Source organism: Sander vitreus, chromosome 7 (genome assembly GCF_031162955.1).
Source record: "Sander vitreus isolate 19-12246 chromosome 7, sanVit1, whole genome shotgun sequence".
Taxonomy (NCBI): Eukaryota; Metazoa; Chordata; class Actinopteri; order Perciformes; family Percidae; genus Sander; species Sander vitreus.
Window position 1 is genome coordinate 23,792,571 of NC_135861.1, and position 23,447 is coordinate 23,816,017.

The 23,447-nt window shown below is 41.1% G+C and overlaps 1 protein-coding gene and 1 long non-coding RNA gene across 2 annotated transcripts; one reads left to right on the forward strand and one right to left on the reverse strand.

Annotated features, from left to right (window-relative positions):
- Nucleotides 1-172: 172 nt before the first annotated feature.
- bltp3a (bridge-like lipid transfer protein family member 3A) lies at nucleotides 173-23,120 on the reverse strand. The gene is made up of 21 exons (XM_078255479.1): nucleotides 22,883-23,120; nucleotides 18,823-18,985; nucleotides 16,242-16,280; nucleotides 15,905-15,996; nucleotides 15,610-15,799; nucleotides 15,088-15,228; nucleotides 14,787-14,957; nucleotides 14,021-14,201; nucleotides 13,814-13,900; nucleotides 13,086-13,256; nucleotides 12,522-12,667; nucleotides 11,046-11,187; nucleotides 10,703-10,896; nucleotides 9,322-10,535; nucleotides 8,946-9,130; nucleotides 8,720-8,859; nucleotides 8,360-8,510; nucleotides 7,509-7,765; nucleotides 5,396-5,504; nucleotides 5,129-5,220; nucleotides 173-3,417 (listed from the first exon to the last, which is right to left on the reverse strand). The coding sequence occupies exons 1-21, from the start codon at nucleotides 22,924-22,926 to the stop codon at nucleotides 3,301-3,303; spliced, it is 4,026 nt and encodes a 1,341-aa protein (XP_078111605.1). The 5' UTR covers nucleotides 22,927-23,120; the 3' UTR covers nucleotides 173-3,300.
- LOC144521138 (uncharacterized) lies at nucleotides 12,592-13,977 on the forward strand. The gene is made up of 2 exons (XR_013502285.1): nucleotides 12,592-12,672; nucleotides 13,104-13,977. It is a non-coding gene; the product is annotated as an uncharacterized LOC144521138 (long non-coding RNA).
- Nucleotides 23,121-23,447: the final 327 nt, after the last annotated feature.

The window sequence follows — 23,447 nt, forward strand, 5'->3', positions numbered from 1 at the left end:
GTTTTATTTGGAAATATGTACTTTTTATTGAGGTTAAAGTCGAACAAACTAATCCGAATGAGACTTGAACGTACAAGTTGCTGTATATCTTGTCAAAAAAAAAACAATGGACAGTTTTTTTTGTTACCTGGAAACATGCATTTTCTATGAAAACTTAAAGGCACAACTGAAATGTGTAGAGCAATTAATCATTTATTTTACTTTTAAAATATTTTCAACATACTAGCTTTGGTTCACAGAACCAATGTTATATTAGTCTCACTGAAGTGATAAAGACCATACAAAATTCAACTACACAACTGACAAAAATACTGAATTACATCAAAACAAGTGCAGTTTCCAGTGAGTTTATCACACAAGTGCAAGTGATTCACGAGGCATTAACTATGCAACATCACTTCAGTACATGCATCTGCTTTCAGTGGCAACAAATTGTCAGGTTGAAGTGAATCTCGCTTCACTCTTCATCTCCGTTTTGCATGGTTATTAACATAGGTTATGAGCAGATGGAATGCAGAGCACCAGTTCGTCAGCAGAATAGGGATGCTACTTAACATTGAGGCCTGACAGAGGAGAGGAAAACTGGATACACCTTACAGCTACATGTTGCATCCAGCATAGGAAGTTTAATTTAGTATCAGTGTATATGTGTCTAAGGTCATGCAAAAACAAAAACATCAAAAGCTGATAAGATCACAACTATAAGTTACACTGAGGTTAAAGGGCAGTATCTCTATTTTATTACACGGATATTAGGACGTGTTAAGTATACATGCAGTTGATGGGAAAACTAAACTGGTAGGCAGGTGAATCATTTTTCTTTGACAATCATGAAAATTGAAGAATTCCACATCAAAAATGTGTAGTGTTACCGCTCTGTCAGTTTTTTGGTTAAACCAAAGCAGCCTTTCTATTGCTTAAATGTTGTACATTCCTCTAACAATGCAAATCTGTCATTCGTACCTTGCAAGGCAACCAAAGTCAAGAAAGAAAAGATAACATTTTGAATGAGGAATGCTCTGGCGAGTTTAGCCACCAGAGGTCTCCCAAGCACACAATGGGAAAATGGTGAAAGGTGGCTTTAACAGCTTTTACAACCACTGAAATAGATAACCATACCTCCACAGGCGAAATGCTAAGCCACTTATTTAACAATAGAACATTTGTACTGAAAATGTAGCTGACAGGACTTTTTCATGTACAAATTCATTGTTTGAATCCATGCATGATTTATGCATAGAACAAGGAAAGTGACAGAAATTTGAACTGGCAACTTGCCTGATAGATAAAATCTGCAGCAGATCAGGATTAAACACACTGAAAAATCTCAGTTTTTGTAGTGAATTTTGGTTTACATGACACTGTGTGCATACAATATCAGTACCACCTTTTTTTTTTAAATGTAATTTTCTTTGATTGATATGGCTTCAGTACACTGTAAAGTGACTGGTCTAACAAAACAAAAAAACACGCTTTGAAAAATCTAAATAAATATACAAATAAGTTCATGACCATTATACTTTACATGACAAATGTGCACAGAGGTAATAACACTAGCAGTCTGAGTTGTTTCCTGGCAAGCTACAAAGGTTTTAAGGAGATCAAGTATTATAATTCTGGTAGCTGGTGTAATCCCAAATCTCTTTAAACCAGAGAGTTAGCGTAAAAAGACTAACCCAGCTACAATACTGAAGCTACCGTGCACCCTGCTCTCCACAGCCGAGGGGGAGAACAAGAGACGAGTCGTCTTGAGTTGACATTCGACCACAGAGCACATTGTTTCACAGTACAAAAGAAGCATGATCAACTTCTCACAACTCAAAGACTAATAACACTGGGGAATGATTCAACCTGCTTTTTGAGAACTTCAGTGTATGACCATTCCACCTTGGTGATAAAGCAAGGTGGAAATGCGCCCACCTAATCAGTGAAAGCCGTGTTCGGTTTCCTTAAAAAACAGTGCAATGTTTTCCCCTACCTTTCACAATACATTTTCAACAAACAGCTGATAATATTGTCATAATACTTTTAAATGGAAAAAAAAAACAAAACAAAAAAAACACGCCTTACGCAAGTAATCTACATTACTAAGTATAGCTTAGCTTTATGACAGTCTATCTGTAAATGTGCTACGTGTAAACTAGTACTGTTCACAAAGCATGCTCGACATAAGTTGGGTTTTTGTAGAGGGAGCGACTCATGGACTAGCAGCTGTCTGGCAGTGTCAGTGCATGTGAAGAGGAGGTTTTGGCATGTGCTCAATGTAGGCCGGCTTCACACTGGCTGCGTGGCGTGAGCGTGGCGTTTCTGTTGCGTATCGTCTTCTATGTCTTTGCACACCAGAAACGTGTCTGACGCGGTGCTGCTGCTGCTGCTGCTGCTGCTAGCCTTGTCTGTACACATGTTTCCCATTGATTTACTGCACTCAAGCAGTAGTATACTTCATGTTAAACATTTGATTACAGCAAAGACGTCAGTAGTATTGACGGCAAAATAGGCTACAGAATATTTCGTTCTGTAATACCAGGTGCAATATTTGAAAATCGATAATTATTTTTTATTATTTTTTTAATTACATTTTTCTGCATTTATGTCAAAACCTAAAGACTTTCAAACATGAAAATGTGTCAAAATGACATATAAACATCTTTTTGTATTCTATTTTGCCTGGAAACGCTTCCAACATGCTTGCGTGTCGCGTGAAAAATAGGCGCCGGTCCTATTTCTAGCATGTCACGCAGGCAGTGTGCAAGCTCTAACCTGTTAACATGGGAGCCGAAATAAAAACGGACACGCCACGCAGCGGACACGCTCACGCCACACAGCTAGTGTGAAGCCGGCCTTAATGTTTCCGTTAACACAAATCATTAACCGGAGAGAATTAAAGCTTGATGATATTTACTCTTGCATGCTGTGTGTCAAACACTGAAACTACATTTACGTTTACTGATTTGGGTGAGAAAAAAAACAGGATCATCTGTGTGTAGTAGTACAGCAGTGAGGAATATCTAGACTGCCAGTTAAAAAGTAGTACCATTAATGTACCTATATGTTAATTCACTAGATTCCCCTTCTAGTAATTGTTACAGGGGCTCATTTGTAATCTAATGAACAGTGTGATATAGTAGGAAGTGAGCCAAAGCCACAACTTGGATTTAATTTCTTTCCAAACATGTCCAAAGTCCAGACATGCTTTTATTGAGTCTTGGTGGTTCCTGACATTCAGCCCGATACATCCCATCACTGTTCCTCAGCAGGAGCAGTGATGCTGTAGGTTCAGAGGTGAAAGACAGATAAGGCTCAGAGAGTAAACGTGGGGTCATGCTTCCTGACTTCCAGAAGGAGGCGTTCTCTGTCACTGAGGGCCTGGGTGAGAGCAGCCAGGGCATCAGAGAGCTGGGACTCCGAGGTTTGTCTCTGTAACGGATTATTGGATTGGTTAGTTCCCGCTACAGCTATTAAATGCACGCTTTGGCAAGGTGCTACATACCAAGAGTGCAGATATCAGATTCTGCCGGACAGCAACAGGTGTAATTACAATGCCGTAACACAATCCTATGTACTGACACATCTCTGTGTTGTTGATCTTAGAGCTGACCAATAACAGGACACCAGTATTATAGTGCGTTCCATTTACCTCGGACGCCGAAGCTGGGAATGACGTCACACCCGTATGACTGCTTTCCATTTACAAGTCGGATTTTCATTGTTATCATCAGATCTAGCCAGGTTAGCCATTGTTAGCAATATCAGTTTATAACAACGCAGTACACTGTTTTTTGTGCATACAAACATCGTAACACGTCCACAGATAGAATATGGACAGCACTGTCTGTACGACATGATTTAGTGAGACACAAACAACACAGAAGTGCTTATAACTATGCAGGGTTCATACGCATTTAACCAATGCTTTTCCATGACTTTTTGGCAAATTTCCATGACTATGTATTCCTGCAAATGTCAGTCGACGTTATACAATAAGAATAAAAATCTGTGTTAAAGTTTACCCTCAGAGGTTTAACAATAAAATGTGGGATTCGTAATATCGCACCCCGAATAGAACGTTGAGGTTAGGATGACGTGAAATACATTTATTAATCACATATTATTATGCTGTGTTAAAAAAAAAAAAAAAAATTCCATGACTTATCCAAAACTTTCTGGGTCTTTTTATGTTTCCAAAACCTTTCCGGGCCTGGAATTTGCATTTTTTAAATTCCAGAACTTTTCCAGGTTTTTTCACAACGTATGAACCCTGTGTGCTACAAGTGTTAACTTGGCTCGGCTGAGGTTTGAATAGCTTGACCTGACTCTGTGAAAGTATCGTAATACAGAGCTACACACAGCCTCATGGTTGGTACAGTGTTGATATTCATTTTGATAGCCAATAAATTAGTTTGCAAGCAGTATCTTGATTTCACACTGAATTAATGTTACACTTGACAATCACATACATGACATTTGACATTTGAGTGTGGAAATAGTCTGCAGGATAATGATCAGTGACTAAATTAACTCTTATTTTCAAATTGAGGCCTCAAGTCTAATATATTGTATCCTATAATATAATATAAAATATATAACCATGTTTTTGGTGTAGAAACAAAATGACTATTGCTGGCAAATTTGATTAAATTTAGTTAAACAGTGTACAGCAATATATTTCACCATCAACATTGTTTTAAGAGGCTTACTTTCTTTGCTTCCGTTTTTTAACTAAAATATGGCGAGAAATATTTAAATGGTATAACTTGGATGCCCAGATAGCTCAGTTGGTAGAGCAGGCGCCCATATAAAGAGGAGGTTCACTCCTCGACGCAGCGGGCCAGGGTTCGACTCCGACCTGCGGCCCTTTGCTGCATGTCATTCCCCCTCTCGCTCCCCTTTCATATCTTCATCTGTCCTGTCAAAAATAAAGGCGAAAATGCCCCAAAAATAATCTTGAAAAAAAAGAAAATTGGTATAACTTGTTGTCCATTCGTCTAACTAAGCGGGCAAAAACCCCTAAACATTTCCTATCCACAAAAGCCACATATGAGTCTAAAAGTCATGAGCCTAAAATCCTGGTTAAAAACACACCAAGCTGAAGCATATACAGTATATGGTACGGCTTGGTATCCCCTACCTGGCTCTGCTGTTGAACAGAGCAGGGATGGTTTGGGTTGTCCGGACCAGCTACAGGAACACCTCCTGAGGCTTTAAGGTCTGTACCTTCAGCTGCAATCAAAAAGGAAATGGCGAAGTTCACTTTCTGTTCCGTCTTTCTGTTAAGATGTTACAGCAGATGTTTTAAGCTGGACTATTTGTGGTTTTACGGTTCACGATCCTGCTGATATTTGGGTGTACCACGATACGGACGAGTTAAAAAATAATATAATATTTTCTTGCTCACCTTTGAGCCTCATGATGCCATCGTCACAGCGCTCGAGGAGCAGCTGATCTACAATGAATGAGGCTGGGACAGATTGAGGGGCTGTAGGGTAGATTTTAGGGCTATCATCCTAAAAGAAACAAAAATGAATCCTGACATTTAACCGCATACCTCAACACTGGCTTCCCATTACGGTTTCAAGTCTTTTTACTCTAAAAGATTACAGTCTGTCCAAAGTTCGATTTACTTTATTTCACCAGGATAATCCACTTAGTATTGCCACTGCGTCACAAGGAGTCCCGGTTATATACTGTGACTAAAAACAAATAATGTTTTTCAATTCAGTGGATATACAGAGTGGATTGTCCTCAGAAATTAGATTATATACAGTTAGAAATCTACAGTATCTCACAAAAGTGAGCACACCCTTCACATTTTTGTAAATATTTCATATCTTTTCATGGGACAATACTGAAGAAATGACACGTTGCTACAATGTAAAGTAGTAGTATAACAGTAGTAGCTTGTATAACAGTGTAAATGTGCTGTCCCCTCAAAATAACTCAGCACACAGCCGTTAATGTCTAAACCGCTGGCAACAAAAGTGAGTACACCCCTAAGTGAAAATGTCCAAATTGGGCCCAATTAGCCATTTTCCCTCCCCTGTGTCGTGAGTCGTTAGTGTTACAAGGTCTCAGGTGTGAATGGGGCGCAGGTGTGTTAAATTTGGGGTTATCTCACACTCTCTCATACTGGTCACTGGAAGTTCAACATGGCACCTCATGGCAAAGAACTCTGAGGATCTCAAAAAAAGAATTGTTGCTCTACATAAAGATGGCCTAGGCCTATAAGAAGATTGCCAACACCCTGAAACTGAGCTGCAGCACGGTGGCCAAGACCATACAGCGGTTTAACAGGACAGGTTCCACTCAGAACAGGCCTCGCCATGGTCGACCAAAGAAGTTGAGTGCACGTGCTCAGCGTCATATCCAGGGGTAGTCTTTGGGAAACAGACGTAAAAGTGCTGCCAGCATTGCTGCTGAGGTTGAAGGGGTGGGGGGTGTCAGCCTGTCAGTGCTCAGACCAAACGGCGCACACTGCATCAAATTGGTCTGCATGGCTGTCGTCCCAGAAGGAAGCCTATTCTAAAGATGATGCACAAGAAAGCCCGCAAACAGTTTGCTGAAAACAAGCAGACCAAGGACATGGATTACTGTGGTCAGATGAGACCAAGATAAACTTATTTGGTTCAGATGGTGTCAAGCTTGTGTGGCAGCATCCAGGTGAGGAGTACAAAGACAAGTGTGTCTTGCATACAGTCAAGCATGGTGGTGGGAGTGTCATGGTCTGGGGCTGCATGAGTGCTGCCGGCACTGGGGAGCTACAGTTCACTGAGGGAACCATGAATGCCAACGTGTACTGTGACATACTGAAGCAGAGCATGATCCCCTCCCTTCGGAGACTGGGCCGCAGTGCAGTATTCCAACATGATAACGACCCCAAACACACTTTCAAGACGACCACTGCCTTGAGGGTAAAGGTGATGGACTGGCCAAGCATGTCTCCAGACCTAAACCCTATTGAGCATCTGTGGCGCAACCTCAAACGGAAGGTGGAGCAGCTCAAGGTCTCCAACATCCACCAGCTCCGTAATGTCGTCATGGAGGAGTGGAAGAGGATTCCAGTGGCAACCTGTGAAGCTCTGGTGAACTCCATGCCCAAGAGGGTTAAGGCGGTGCTGGAATATAATGGTGGCCAAACAAAATATTGACATTTTGGGCCCAATTTGGACATTTTCACTTAGGGGTGTACTCACTTTTGTTGTCAGCGGTTTAGACATTAACGGCTGTGTGTTTTTGAGGGGACAGCACATTTACACTGTTATACAAGCTGTACACACCCTACTTTACATTGTACAGTAGCAACGTGTCATTTCTTCAGTGTTGTCCCATGAAAAGATATGAAATATTTACAAAAATGTGAGGGTGTATTCACTTTTGTGAGATACTGTAGATTTCTAACTGTAGATAATCTACTGTAGAGGTACTGTATGTGTAAAGTGCTAAGACTAAAATCATATACACAATCATGTAAAATGCATTGACCCCAAATCCAGACAGTATCAACAACCCACCTTCATAATGATGGTGATGTTGCTCATGTGTAACTTCATTGGCTGACCGTCAGCACTGAACTCATCTTCCAGAAAAGGACCAATGTTAGCCACTGTGGAGGCTAACAACTCTGCCTTGCAATCTTGCACTCTCATATCCAGGAAGCCCAAAGATTCAGCTAGAGCAGAGTGTCGGACTGCAGAGGGACCCGTTTCTGCTCGCATGCACACTACTGGAGAGCCCCTGGTACCTTGCTTCTGGACTGGTCCGACTGGGGCTGCAGAAATAAAGAAGAAGGTACATTTGTAAGCCACGTGGGCCGTTTATACTGCAACAAGTTCCAGCATGCTTTCCATATTGTAACTTGATCATGTTTCTTTTTGAAGCTGAGACAATGTGCCGATATTAGGTGACTACATTCTGATTCAGAGGCATTTATACAACATAAGAGATGATGCAAAAAGTGCTTTTCTCATTGTTGTGATTAAACTGTTAAACCTGTGATGATTTCTTTGTTTGAAATTGCTGAGATTAGATATCAATCAATATGTAGATAGGAGTGATTTGTTTCAGTTAAAAAAAAAAAAAAATCTTTTTTGTGGACAAAATCTTAGATATATTGACTATATAACGATATAACTTCAAGATGCCAAAGAAGACCATAGACCAGGATTGATTTACATTTCATTTGCCCTTATTCTTAAGCCTATCTAAAATACTTAACTAAAATAGGCATTTCTAGAAAACGATTAGCAAACAACTGATTAGTCAACTGCATACTAGTAAACAGAGAAAACGTGATTGGAGAGTCAAGCTATCAAAGAGTTTGTCGATAGGAAACAAACAGCATGGCAACAATAATCCAAGTTACCTTGTACGAGGCCAGCCAGCAAATCTGACACCCTGATATTGCCCATCTGCACAGGGCTCAGATTCTGGGCTTCTACAGCCACAACTTGGTCTTCTCCCTTTACTTCCATGGTACAAGCTGTTCCACTCAGGATCAGCAGCAACACCGAGGACTGTAACAACAGCGCATCACAATAAAATCACATGTAAACCACTGTAGATTTAAATTTGAAGTGAGGGTTTGAATTAATGTTCTATGTATTGAGGACAATATTCTAAATATTCTTTCAGATATTGCTTTGTTCAGAAAAATAACGCAACTCCACTGACACATTCAATCCATCCATGAAATCTCCTATACTGTATGAGCATAGCAACCCACCATATCCTGAGATACATCCTCAATACTTTGGGACAGAGAGCTGCTAAGGTCCGCTAATGAACCTCCCTCTGTCCCTGGGGCTGGGCTGCCTCGACTGCCTGCAGGAGTGTTGTTGGGGCGCATGGACTCTATACCTGATTCTGGAAACATGAAACAAACGTATTAGTAGATGTCACCTGTGTAATTCAGAGGAACTGCTTTGGAAACCTGGTAGTATTCTAAGCACCTAAGTCCATGAGAACAACAAAATTGTCGCTGACATCACTATCCACAGAGAGATATTCGTCAGGCAGGCTGCCATCCAAGATAGCACTATCAAAGGAATGCTGGGAAGGCGACTGCTTTATAGATTGGTGGCGCAGGCTGGCAGCCAGAGAGGGGGAGGACTCTTCTAAACGCTGGACCTGCTCCCTATGAACACAAAACACACAAACACAAACACACACACACAGAGTCGTTAAGGGGCAACCAGTAAAAGCATGTGGTGCACAATATGGGTTCCAGACACACAAACACTAGTCGCGAGTCGAGCAGGTACCATGTAATGGAAAAACGCCATATTAATGTTGCCAACGGCACAGCAGGAGAGCACTAGCACTTACTTTGCCTGCGAACTAAACAATTTGCTCATCCCTGAGCCACGACTCAGCATGCTAAAGGCATCCTTTGTTATTGAAAACGCCCCTTTGGTCAGGTCCAGCGAGGCACTAATGGCATCTTTGGTCACATCCTTGGTGACAGTGATGGCGCTTGACAGCTCTCCCTCCAGGCTAAAGTTGGAGGGTTCGCGGGAGAGGGCAGGGGAGTGTCCAGGTGAGAGTGGAGGGGAGAGGACAGATGTGTCCTCCTGTGTTGTCAAACCATCCCCCTCCAACCCCTCCTCCACAGCCTCACATGCCTCCTCCACCACCCCATCTTGTTCGTCCTGACCAAACACATTGACAGTATTGGTGGAGGAGATGCCATTTTCTAACTCACTGTTCTCCAGGACTGCAGAGTGATGAGTCGGGGAGATGTCAGAGTCTGTTATGCTGGGGCTGTCTGTCTCTGGGGTGTGGGGAATTTCTTCCTCAGGATCTGTGCACACTGGTGGCAACAGGAGACCCAATTCTGCAGAGTCCACCAGAAGGGCAAGGCTAACTGTAGCAGGTTTTGTCTTCTGGCCGTGAGCCTGCTTAACATCTCGCAGATCCCTGCCCAACTCTGCCCCCAACCGAGCCATGGCATCCTTCATCCTCAGCAGAGCAACATACTGGTAGTGGTTGAGCCACAGCTTCACTGGAGTGATGGTGTGAGCCAAGAAGTGGATAGAGGCAAGCAAAGCTTCTTCCTGCTCTGAAGAAGGCTGGTGGGCTCTCCTGGGACTAGAGGAGGAAGACGATGATCCATTTTTAAAGGCAGGGGGCTGACACATCCACACAGACATCGCAAAGGGCTCAACAAAAGGTTGGGTTCTGCCTTTGGGGAATCGCCGTGCTCCATCAAAACCTAGGGACACACGGGACAGACTGAGAGACCAGACATCCTGTGATCGTAGCTGCTTTCTGTCTAGAGGTTGGGGCACTGTCTCTTGAGAGTGCTGGAGGAAGGTGTAGGGGATGGGGTGGAAGGCACTCTGGTCTCTGGGGTAGGGGCATGGAGGTGTGTGCTGGAAGAAAGGGCAGCTGGCGAACTTGTCAATGGTGCTACTGAGGTCAGCTCTGGAGCCATGAGGGCAGAGGCGGGTGTTGCTGAGAACCATCTGGGGTACAGTAACAGAGAGCGACTGTGGACGTTCCGGATGGTCCAATATGGAAAAATCCAAGGGGATTATTAACTATAGAAAGGAATAAAAAAAATAAAAAAAACAGTCACATCAACCATCAGTATACAGACATTTATTAGAAATGCAACAAGTTCTGATCAGACAAAAACGTGCTAAACAAATATTTTGAATTTAAATAAACAGAAACCACTAATATGTAAAAACAATTGTGTACTCACCTTGAGCTGAGCTGCATCCACGCGGATGTCCACATGCTCTTCAGCCCTGCTGCTGTCTTGCAAATGGTAGAAAGCTTTGACCTGGTCCAGGGTGTGCAGCAAACCCCGGGAAAACAGATTGACCCACAGCACGCTGGCTGGGTCTACACAGAGCTGGAGGCCATTCAGCTGGGCATACAGGTTTGAGGTGGGCACTGAGAGAAGGAAAAAAAAAGAAGCAAGAGATACTAATACAGGATATTCACATGTCATAATTTGTAATTATGGCAAATACACAACCAATATGGATATTAACAAGCAAAAGAAAAAACCCCAGATATGGTTAAATACGTTTGCATGATACCTGAAAAACTGGGGTCGTCAGGAAAGTAGTATTCGGTGAACTGCAGATGAACTGCTGGTATGTTGTCTGGCAAACGCAGAGCTTTACGGTTGCAGGATATTAAAGAGCGGGTCTTCTTGTTTTGACGGCCTCTGGTAGACACCTGAATGTTGAGGTGTAGAGGTTAGAACAGTGGTGGAAATATCACTAAATATGGGATTTGATTTTGCATTTATCTGATTCACTCAAGACACAATAAGAAAAGGAAGTATGTTGCACATAACAGAACCAAATCACCTGAGTTTGAACATCAGTGACTTCCTGTCTACATTAAAAGGTGGAGGCCCAGACATGTACAGAATGTCCCCCTGGGTGCCTCTGATTCTTTCAAATGGGGAACTACAAGTGTCTTCTACTTAAAATAACCTTGGAAATGTTACGTTATTTCATGGTGAAAAGTGTGAAATGCCCAAAGTGAAATTGCAGAACCAGTCTGAGAGTGTAATTTGTGGCAGGGGTTTTCTCAGTCTCAGATTTAAAAAGTGACATTTATGGAACTATTCCATTCTTACTGGGGTATTTTACTGACACTTAAGGAATCATTTTGCTTAAAGCTTCAGAAATGTATTACAAGGCTGTAGTTGTTAGTACGGAAATGATTACACATGTATAATCTTCTAATGTTACAATTTCACAGAAGGGTAATTTGATGCATTTACATAATCACAGCAATATAACAAATATATTATCTGATCAAACATATCAGATAGATATTGCCTGTCAGGCAGATGCATGCAGCGCTACTAAGCCTTTTTCCAGTTTAAGCTAACTGCAAGTGAGCGCACTGCAGCACATGACACTCGTGTCAGCTAGCTAGCTAGCAATACAGCTACAGTTTTGGAGTAGAGCCAATAATATATACACATATTTCTTCTTATAAATGTTTATGTGTGTCCAAAAGTCATCTCAGAAAACATCTCGATAATGCCTGTGGTCAGTAATTAAACATGCTTAAAGCACTTTGTTGTCACATCTTTTTATCAACTTATCACCCTATACATGGTTTACACACACACTATGCAAGGCCTATACTTCTTATTTGCCTGCCTGTTAACAGCTGTAGGTTATGTCATGATTGCTAGGAAGCTGATGGTGACGTCTGAGAATATAATTGTATGTGTCATTTCTTCAGGAGAGGATAAGGGAGTTGTTGATATTGTCAAGGCTGCATAATCCACTGTAGATCATCAGTTACGTGGCTGGAGGTTGATTGGTTCAATTTAAGATTCTTTCGATTAGAAACTCCCGTTTCCTCAATATCAATACCATCTGTGACTGCTCTGTCACTGGTAAGGTTTTCTAAATGCAAGCTGACTTCTAGCCTTGTCAGAGGTACTGTCTGACTGCTGCCACTGAAGAACAGTCTCTCAGTACATTAACTGAAGTAAGGCTTCTGTTAGAGCAGGTAAATCAAATCAGTTGATCATTAAAGCTTGCCTGGTGAATGTCCACATCATCCATCCTGACCACCACACAGCTAGACCGCAGCCTCTTCAGTGATGACCGTGAAGGAGCTGTGACAGAGTTCCTGCTGGATGCCTGCTCTGTGTCAGAGGGGCTGGACTTGGGACTAGACTGTCCATCTAAAGTACGTGCATGGGAGAGAAAACACTTTGTGACAAGCAGAAATGATTCACTGAGGGAAGAGCAAGTCTGCTTCCTAGTTAGATCATGACACTGATGTTCAGAAATATTTTTACAGATTAGGATTTGTGTCTTTCTTATCATAAACATGTTGCTGTTAACTGAGCCATGCATTTGGTTTGTATGGGGGATGGGGTTGTAATTTCATTGTTGCTACTGTGTGGTATTTTGTTGTGTAATGAAGGCGAACAAATATACATGTTTTATTTCATTGCACAGTTTCGGAATGATTCACAGTTGTTTTTATCTGATCTGGGTATGTATCTGTGCATTTGTATCTGTGTTTATCTGTCACAAAAGACAGATTTCCTATAACAAGACAAATAAAACTGAAATATATCCATATTGCGCTCATACCTTGCACTGTCTTTGCAGAAGAGTCCTTGGTTGGCGGGGGCCCCTCAGTATGTGGCCCAGGAAACCCAGAAGCCTCTACTCTGCTCTGGTACTCCTGCAGCAGTTTCCCAGCCCACTGGGCCTGGGCCTCCATGGCTCCACTGTGGCGTTCCCAGTGTCGACATCCATCAGCTGTATTAGAGCAGCTATGATTGAGCAACCACTCTAGGCTTAAAACTGATTTTCTCTGAAGGAAACCTGATTCACGGTTTGTTGTTCAGCTCATGCCTGTATGTAACAGCTATATGTTTGAGTTTGCTTATATTTGTTTAGCTTTGTCTGTGTCCTCCTGTAAATTTGACCACTTTTAAAAGCTGGATGTGTGGTTATATACTGTATACACATGCTGTATATGAAGTTGTACTGTGTGGATACATGCATCTTTCTTCTGTTCAAATTCAAAGGCCGCAATTGTTAATCAAACAGAGCAGCAAAACAAAAAGTATTTTCTGACTGTGTTTAATTGACCATAATCAGCTCCAGAGGCGACTCGGCTGCTCTGCATTCTACACTTCAGGAATTTCACAAAGAATAATGGCACTGGGCACAATCTCCCAAGCCATTAGTCTGCTTGAGTAGTAATCCTCCTAACAGCTAGTCCTGAATGAATGCTGTGGTTGAAATGGGAGCAGGGAAAAGCCTCTGGGTAAGAAAATGTAGTCAGAGAAAGGACCAGTCGTCACACTCACCAGGCCTGTGGACAGGATAGTAGTCAAAACCCAGCTTCCTGAATGTCAGCTGCATGGCACCTTGCAAGCCTGGTGGGGGAGCCTCATCTGTGCAAGATCCAAAAAAAAGCAAAAAAAAACAAACAGTAAAATAGCAGAGGACAATAATAAAGGCTACATGTTAATCATTGTTGGCACATGGTGATTGGAGAGTAATTTACAACTAACCTTCATCCATTGAAGAACTGTCGTTGCATATGTGTAAGTCCAACCGGGATATGAACGTGTGGTAAGAAGACTCCTTGACGTTATAGAGATCAAAGTATTGACTGGCGTTACTGGGGGTGCCAGTGGGGGCAGGTGGGGGCTCTGTCCAAAGGTTGTGGAGGCCAGGCGATGGAGGAGCAGTCTAAAGCACAGATGAGGTCAAACATCTAAATTACCAAGATGATTTGACAAAACAAAGAAAATATTTCTTGCAACATGAATGTTATAGTGAAACAAAAGAAAACGTTACACTATTATAAATAGACTATTTCTATAATGTATAGAAATAGTCATGTCCCAGCAACTTTTGAGTTAAAAGCTCTTGAATCTTTGAATGTACAGCACAATGTTATCTAAAAATATGTGAATATACTGAGCAGTAACACAACTTTATTTAAATACAGTGTCATGTAAAGACAAGCTGAGAAAACGCTGTAAGTGCTGGTGTGGGGCTTTCACAAAATCGTATTTATATCTACAGATCCTACATTTGGTTCTTTAAAGACATTTGAATTAGTCATATTTCCAGTGATTTACAATGGCATATAGAGACTTTACAAAGACGAGGTGGGCAACAATTCTTGAATTCATGTGTTTTAAGCTTGACAATGTTCTCAATTTTTCCTTCTGTAGTTAAAACACAGCAACATATAATTATCATTAATTATTCTTTATACTGATTTTTTCCCCCCCCCGAAAACATTCATAAGCAGGACGGAGGCAGGACCTGTAGGGATTCAGCAGTGCTGCTCTTCCTCTGCTGGGCAGACTTCTCTATGGCCTCGCTGAGAGATTTGGCGTAATGTATGATGGCTTTGAGCTGAGAGTCCGTCAGCACCCACAACAGGTCGTCCAGAATGAAAAGCAGCTTGGACGCCAGCACATTACAGTCCTTTATCTAGATAGAACAATGAAGAATTAAACTTGACTTGTGACAAATAGTTTGCAATTTAGATGAGGTCAAGTTTGTGATTTATTTTAACCAATTCCATGACAGAACAGTAAATGAATGGTAGAAACATTCTTACTCTGCGTTTTAGAGCGATGCGAATGCGACCCTGGTTGGTGATTAGACGTAATGGGGTGCTACTGAGGTCCTGGTCGTCACTCTCCATGGCATCTGCCTCGATTCGTAGACTCTGCCAGTTTATTTCTTTGAATGTCAACACCTGATTGAAACAAATATCAAACAATCCAGGTATGATTAAACACAAAAAGAAACGCACTACGAGACAAAAAAAACACCATGTTTCGACACTTATATGGAATCAGTATCAGTGTGGCAAGGCCAGTGGTTTTTAATAGAAACAGAAAAAGAAAAGGCAACGGACGCATTTGCTCTTAAGTGGATTACAAGAGCTCATTCTGAAAGGTTGTTCATCTCAATATAATCCCTGCAGCTAATAAAAACCACAACATTTGGCTTGATTAAATGATTTAATGCAGGGCTAAATGAGTTTCTTTAGTAAAACATTGTCTTCAGTTGGAACTTCCAGGCAGAGCAGTGGCAAAGCTGGGTGAGGAGGGGGACAAAAGTGTGCTCACTGTACCTCTCCTCTCTTTGGGTCGGTGACACGAGTGTAGCGGAGATCAGTGCGTTGCCATTTGGGGTTGAGGCTGTTGCCTTGTAACTGCCAGAGCTCGAAGGAGGCGTGGAAGGCACGCGCCTGCACCTTGATGGTTATGGAGTTGATCCTAACAGACATGCCCTCCACCACTTTCTCTGCAAAGCCGTACTCGCTGTAAATATACATTGTAAACATGAGCAAGGCAATGTTTCACCATATACTGTACATGGGATGTAGTGTTAGTAGTCAGATATTCGCAAGATTTATTTGGGCTTACCTCTGGCCTGCTGTAATAGCTATAGGAGAGGGGCCATTAGGTGGACGTGGCTCCTCACATGTCCTCATTTCTACCTCTACCTTATCCAAGAACTGCACACAAGAGGAAATTACTAAGCATACAATTGAGCAAGAAGAAATAGAAAAGTAACCGAACATTTACGTATGATAACAGGAGAGCACAACCTATGGAGCAGTATAACAAAACAGTAAAATAACTATGCACACTTCTAGAGTCATGCCAAAGTTAGTTTATTTTGGGATTAAAACATGAAGGGCTTAATGTTGCAGAAATGTGCAAGAACTCTGTAGAAAGCCAGAAATAACATAATTCTTACCAGACAGATGGGGCTTGTTTTCAACTTTGTCCATTGTATCTAAAAAGACAGGACGACAAGGTCCAAAGAGTCAGTCACAAACACTCGCCAAAGCATTCCGCACTGCACATTCATTCACTAAGCACAAGCGCACCATGAACATCAACCTCCTGTGACGCAACTGCAACAACAATAACTGCCACGCTGTAATATTTGGAGTCATACTGCCACTTGTGCTCAACAAATCAAATATCAACTTCAGCTATGAACTAAATTATTATTACCAAGTACTGGATGAACTAAAACAAGAGAAATAAAGCATACATTCCTGATTAGACAAAGGGGGACGAAGAAAGATAAAATGAAGAACATAAAGTATTTGAAAATGACCCTTTATTATTGACATTTAAAAAAGTGCTAACTGGGTGCCCGGATAGCGCAGCTGGTAGAGCGGGCGCCCCATATATAGAGGTTTCGACTCCGACCTGTGGCCCTTTGCTGCATGTCATTCCCCCTCTCTCTCCCCTTTCATTTCTTCAGCTGTCCTGTCAATAAAGTCCTAAAAATGCCCAAAAAATAACAATGATTCTATATAAAAAAAAAAAAAAAAAAAAAAAAAAAAAGATTGCAAAAAAAAAAAAAAAGCCAGCCTATAATGTATGGATGGTTTCTGAAGACTGGAATGCTTTGATTGTAAATGTTCCTCAGTTTAAAGGAACGTGGTTGCATCAATGTTTTAACATACTATAATGTCGTAGGAAACACCAAAGCTTTTGCTGTGTTTTACAATATTTTTGGCTAATGAATCACAATGGCTAGTAAATAATGCGTTGACATAGGGCTGGGCAATATATCGATATTATATCGTGATACAAGATTAGATATCGTCTTAGATTTTGGATATCATTATATCGTAATATGGCATAAGTGTTGTCTTCCTGGTTTTAAAGGCTGCATTACAGTAAAGTGATGCAATTTTCTGAATTTACCAGACTGTTCAAGCTGATTTATTATTTGCCTTTACCCACTTAGTCATCATATCCACATTACTGATGAGTATTAGTCAAAAACCTCATTGTGTAATTATTTTGTGAAAGCACCAATAGTCAACCCTACAGTATTGATATCGAGGTGTTTGGTCCAAAATATCGTGATATTTGATTTTTTACATATTTGCCCAGCTCTACGTTGACATTTGCAAGACCTTTGACGAGAATTTCCATTTTATCTGCATTTAGCTTCAGACAGTCTTGAGCCTCCAAATTGTGAATGTCTTAATGCAGCCATGTAAGTAGCCAGCTCTCTGTGATTATTGCTGGATGCCGGATAGGAGTTGTGTATTATTTGCATAGCAATGAAAACTGATGCTGTGCCTGTAGGTGTCTGAAGATGACTAACGGTAACATGTAGATAGACAACTAGTACTGACCCGCTGACAGCCAGAAAATACTATCTTGAAGACAAGATCAAGAGCAGTTTAAAGCAATTCCTGAGATTTCTGACATTGATAGTTTCAAATGTAGTCAAGATCAACAAGACAAAAAGTCTACAGCCAGGTATTATGCAGTACAGCCTGGACTGGAATGTCATTAGATTTTTTAAGCATTTGGTCATAAATGAAAGTATTTTGGCTTTCATATTGGAGTTTTTTGAGAGAGGTTAGACTGGGGCATTTCTGAAAATAGGAAAACAAACAGCGGAACAAGTGAATTCCAGTAAGCAGCTGCAAATGCAAAGTTTTTACTCAGAGTCGGCAGGCACTCTGTTGACTGGTGACAACACACCAGAAACCATTAGTAAGATAAAGTTTAAAAGACAAATGCTATACATATTACAAAACAAGTCAGACTGAAGAACAAGGACATGTGTATACAATGGAACACAAAAACATCTATATTACTACTGAAGCTGGAAAAGATATTGTGTCTTAGGTTTGGATATTTTTAGTCAGTTGCAAGCATAATACATCCATAATATAATCAATATATATTATCTAATACTGTTCTACAATGCTGCTTGCTACTTTAAAGCTACCTCCGGGAAACTTGAGGAGAAATTGAGGTTGAAGAGTTTAAAATATTCATACAATGTGTAGATTAAACTTTAATAACAACAATACGGATATAATTACTAAATTTAGATAAAATTTGTGGCCTTAAATATGTGGTATTATTGGGATTATTTGGGAACACAAACCGTCCATTCTAACAGCTCAATGTACACCAGCCAGTTTATCACAGGATCACTCTAGCCTGTGGGCTGTCGTGTTCCTCTGAATCATGGCTTGCCTCTCCATTACCAATAACCAGTGCTGGTCTGAAGGATCATAACATGTTCAGTAGTGCCTCTAGCAGTGCTTATCTCCGTGCTACTGCCACTGCTCACTTCCTCTACGACTCGGAATTTTATAAGCTCTTTGGCAATAATAAACAGAAAACCTTTGTATACTTTGAAAATGAACTATGAAACAATTATCAAACTGACATGAATTATGTAGTTTTTTCCGTACCAGCTTTGTGTTTCAATAGTCTTCTTAGAAAAGGGAGATGGCCTCACTTGTCAGACCAGCTACACAATCGGGTTTGACAAGTCAATAACATACCCTGATGGCGGCTTTGTTGCAGTAGACCCGGGTGACAGCCAGCCAGGTAGGCAGGTCCAGCATGTTCTGCAGAACCTCTTCATCAAGCTCGAGGTTGGACAGCTGCCCCTCCCCCTTCAACGTACTCACATTGATCTTGTCCGGGGACAGATTCTTGGTGAACCTAAGGAAATGAGACCAGACAAAAAGACTGAATACTAAGGGAATACTAGGGGAAAACGCCTGACATTATCACACGTCACTGATGATTTGGGAGACGGAATTACACAAAATTCAATTATGCAGCTTGGCCAATATGTTTTTGAAGTAGTGCAACTGAATGAGTCATCCTGAGAAACAGTTGCAGCCTCCTTACTAGAGCACACAGCTCTAGTGGCACTCCCCATATGGGTTAACCTCTCCGAGCGTGCTAATGTAGTAAGCTCCAACTGCCAGGAATAGGCTACAAACCCACATACGGTCAATATAGCAGCAATCGGAGCAAATCAATTTGTTAAGTATTTTAATACACCATATGACTGAACACTGTTCTGGCAAATCTGCATGCTATCTCAGACATCAACCAACAGAAACTGTAGTTATCTTGCTTGCAATTTGGTCTGCTGCTTTTTTAATACACTGTGGCTCACATTTTGGTTAATAACATTAATTTAACTGATGAGACGGCAAGTGAATGTGGTCCAATTTGTCAAAACATTTGACATTGTTTGGCCTTACTAATACCACGCTGTACCTGATAAGCCAGTCAAAGCCACTGTCATTGGTCAAAGCTTAAGCTTTTCTTTGACACTAAGCAACAAAATAACGACAACATTTTTTCTATTGAGAACAAAACCTGGGCCATTGCTTTCATTTCATCTTAACTCCCACACTTTCAAGGGCCTTTTATGAGTCATGCTTGAGGTGCAGAGCTAGTTCAGAAGTCCAAAAATACCAACAAGCTATGAATTGAGTGTACAACATTGTGCATTTTAATACAGTTGCCTTGGCAGAAAAAAAAGAAGCGATTTGGTGGCATTCATAAGACCTACACTAGAGAAAAGACTGCTGAATAGTGGTGCTATTATTTATAGAACTAGCAATATAGGCTAATTATTCAGTTTAGGCATGGTTCAAAGAGTACAGAAATCCCAAAGCTTATCCGAAGCAAGAAAAGTCATTGTACAAACTTTGCCCAAAGCACGACTGTTGGTTCTACAATTAAACAACACCAAGATCGTTCTTAGACCATTAAAAGGAATTTTAAGGACCATTAGAATGATTATATAGGGTATTTTACAATGTTCCTTAAGGTCTCCTAATAGGGTATGTAACATTGGTTGGGCTGAAAATTGCCCGAATGCTATTTTATTAGGCCCTTAACTACCCTGTGAATATGGCTCTATTTGGAACAAGAGCTTTTCTTCCAAATATGGTATGCTCATGAATATTTAGATGAGCTGTGCGCTGATTGGTTTGAGCGAACCACATAGAAACACATTGGAGACGAGACAGCAGGTCTCATATTTCAGACACTGCAAAGTTATACATTGCTTGTCGGGCTATTTCGTTATGAAATTCACTTCTGAGACTTTTTTAAGCGAGAAATCAACTATATAAAGCTCAAATATGGGCCGTTTTACGAAAATTGATGACTAATTGCAAATTTGGTAAGACGTGTCGGACTTTAGCTATACGTGGAGCTCCACGGAGCTGGCTGGCTGCCAGCTGCCGGCATAACTAGAGGTAGCTATATTTACAGTTTGAATTTCGTCACGTCACTTATATAACATCTACCCCAAGGTCTTATAAAGCTAACAATGGTGTCCGATTTCAATTTAATGCATTTTTGTGAATTTCAGAGGAATTCTAAGAGGAGGCTAGCTAGCTCTCATTGATAGAGCTCCATCCAGCCACAGGCTCTATCAATGAGACTCACGGACAATAGGCGTTTATTTCCCCGATCGTTTGTTTAAATAACTCAACACATTATAATTACACACATTATAGGAACCTGTGGTAAGAGATTGCTGGCGTAACAAGCTCGCTGACCGCGCTCACTCACACACACCGGCCATTTAGCAGGAAGAGGGGAGCTGCAGGCCCTGGAGCTCTGTCAGGGATGTGGTGTTTGGTAGTCCATTAACCCAAAAAACGGTGACTTTGCGGGGGTATGGAGTGCCGTGGGCTGCCAGCCATGATGGAGCTCCATCTACCTCACAGCAGGCCGGGGTCTGTGAAGGAAGGCAGGCCGGGCGGCGAGGCAGCAACACAGGCAGCACCGGCGGCTGAACTCCGACACATAGTCGGACAAAATTTGCAATTAGACAAACGTCAAACGGCCCATATTTGACCTCTACATAGTTGATTTCTCGCATAAAAAAAAGTCTCAGAAGTGAATTTAGTGGTAAAATAGCAGATGAACAATGTATACAATTTCTGAGATCTACGTGACCTATTCAGAAGACTACCTGACCTCAGATCAGTGGTGTAGCCTATGTAAATGTTTGGGCGTGACAAAGATTGAGACTAGAGCCAGATGAGGAGGAGCCGCCGAGTTGACGTCAACCAGGCGGCTCGTTGAGATTTGCCCGTTTTCAGAGACAGTTTCAAATTGTGAGATTTGCAGAGGAAAGAGGTGTCAATGGGATTTTGAGGTTCTATGTATGTCCTAGTTACCCACTAAACTGTCATTATTCAACTATGACAAGGTAAAATCGGTTTTGCATTCTAGCACCCCTTTAAAAAGAATCACCCTTGAAGTGGTCTATTTAAATCCAACACTTCCTCAGTGGTTGAAGAAGTCCAGATACCTAAGAGATAGCCTAACTGAAGAGACATTTGGACTGTAAAGCCCATTTGCTTGCATGTCTACTGACCAAGTACAGTATGTGTCCATTGTGTCGTATCTGGTGCAAATAATTGTTTTAATTATCCAGTGACAGAGACAACAGCAGGGAGGAGAATACAAGTCAGTCAAACAGAAAGCCTCTGATTTAGCACACACCTATTCCGCAGTCTCTTGATGAACTTTAGCTTTTACCATATCCAGCTGGGGTAAGAGAGACCTTTTAAACACATTGCTCTCTCACCCAATCAATTCATTTCTTAACTCTGTCAAACTGACAGCAACAGTAAATACAATACGTTCGTTTGACACAATAAAACCAACTAATGGAGGGAAATAGCAGGCTCTATATGTCTCCTGAGCAGCAGCATCACATATAGAGGAACTAAGATCAGGTACAGAGAAAAGGCTCCAGCCAGCTCTGGAGAGAATACTGATAATTTGTATGCTGAAAAAAAAGACAGGGATCGTACTAAAACTAAAAGGAGCATTACTGAAAACGTCGTTTTTGAGCTGTACATAAGAAATAACTGAGAAACCAAGATAGATAGATGAATAAATATAGACTTTCATTTATATAAGCCTATTTGATTAATGTTGCACTGTTACACAGCTCTGTTTACACTTTATTCTAGTAGATATAACGTTACTGACACTTGATTTTCACACTTGAATTGACAATATAAACGTCTGTTCCCCATGACAATAAAGCCTCTTTGAATTAAAAAAGATAAAATGGTTTAAATGGAAGATGTTTATTTAGATGCAGCGTTTTTAAGTTTCCATGGTAAAGTAATTATAATATGTAGCTGTAGGGTCCATAGACACTAGGGTAGAAGTGACATTAAAAGAAAAAGTAAGCTGTGGGGCACAGTGATGGAAGGTGTTAGGCCCATTGAATCCAATACATCAAACAAGTATTAAAGGCAGTGTGTAGCATATAACAGTATTAAGAACACATACATAAAGTTGGGAAAGTAATTCGGTTAATGTTATTAGTGTCCCTAAGGTTGAACTGGTTTGCTGCGTTCAATGTCCACTGTCAAGTCTCCTAACGTTATTCTCATGTGGCTGCTCCAACGTGTAGCGTTAAGCTAGTTGGTAACCAAAGTGGAAATCAATGTAGCTAATGTAATACTAGCGAACTAACGTTTGCTGTGTTGGAGGCAGTAACGTTAAAACCATCATCCAGCTGGGCTAACTGGCTAACACAAAGCAAGAGATGACACTTACCTTGACAAATGTTTCAAAATTTGCTTTTTAATAATTCCGGCCATTTCTGCTAGCGTCCGTGTCGTACAGAAACACAGGCTTCCCCCTCTGAATTAACGTTAAACATATAAGGTTACTAACGTTAGCTTCCAGGCACCTCTAAATTGTGCACAGCCCTAGCTGTTTGCATCTTTTTAGCTGCTGCTTGCACAGCACCCGCACAGCCTTGCTACCTCGCTAAACATCGGACAGCAACTGAATCCCCCTTTTTCCACACACACACACACACACACACACACACACACACACACACACACACACACACACACACACACACACACACACACACACACACACACACACACACACACACACACACACACACACACACAAAAACATCTCCAACGTCGCCATCTGCTGGATGTTGAGGGGAGAACGGAGAATCCCACCAAACACGACTAAATATTTAATTCAAATCAAAATAAATAAATAAATAAAATACTTTATTTTATTTAATCAGGTAGACTGATTGTAAATAACTGTAAATATATATTTTCTATGTTTCAAGTTTTATTTTTCATTTACT

Coding starts and splice junctions, on each gene's coding strand:
- bltp3a (XM_078255479.1), bottom strand. CDS start 22,926: ATGGCCGGAATTATTAAAAAGCAAATTTTGAAACATTTGTCAAG. Junction 15,800..15,904: donor GCTATTACAGCAGGCCAGAG/GTAAGCCCAAAT, acceptor GTATATTTACAG/CGAGTACGGCTTTGCAGAGA. Junction 11,188..12,521: donor ATGATGTGGACATTCACCAG/GCAAGCTTTAAT, acceptor CTCAACATTCAG/GTGTCTACCAGAGGCCGTCA.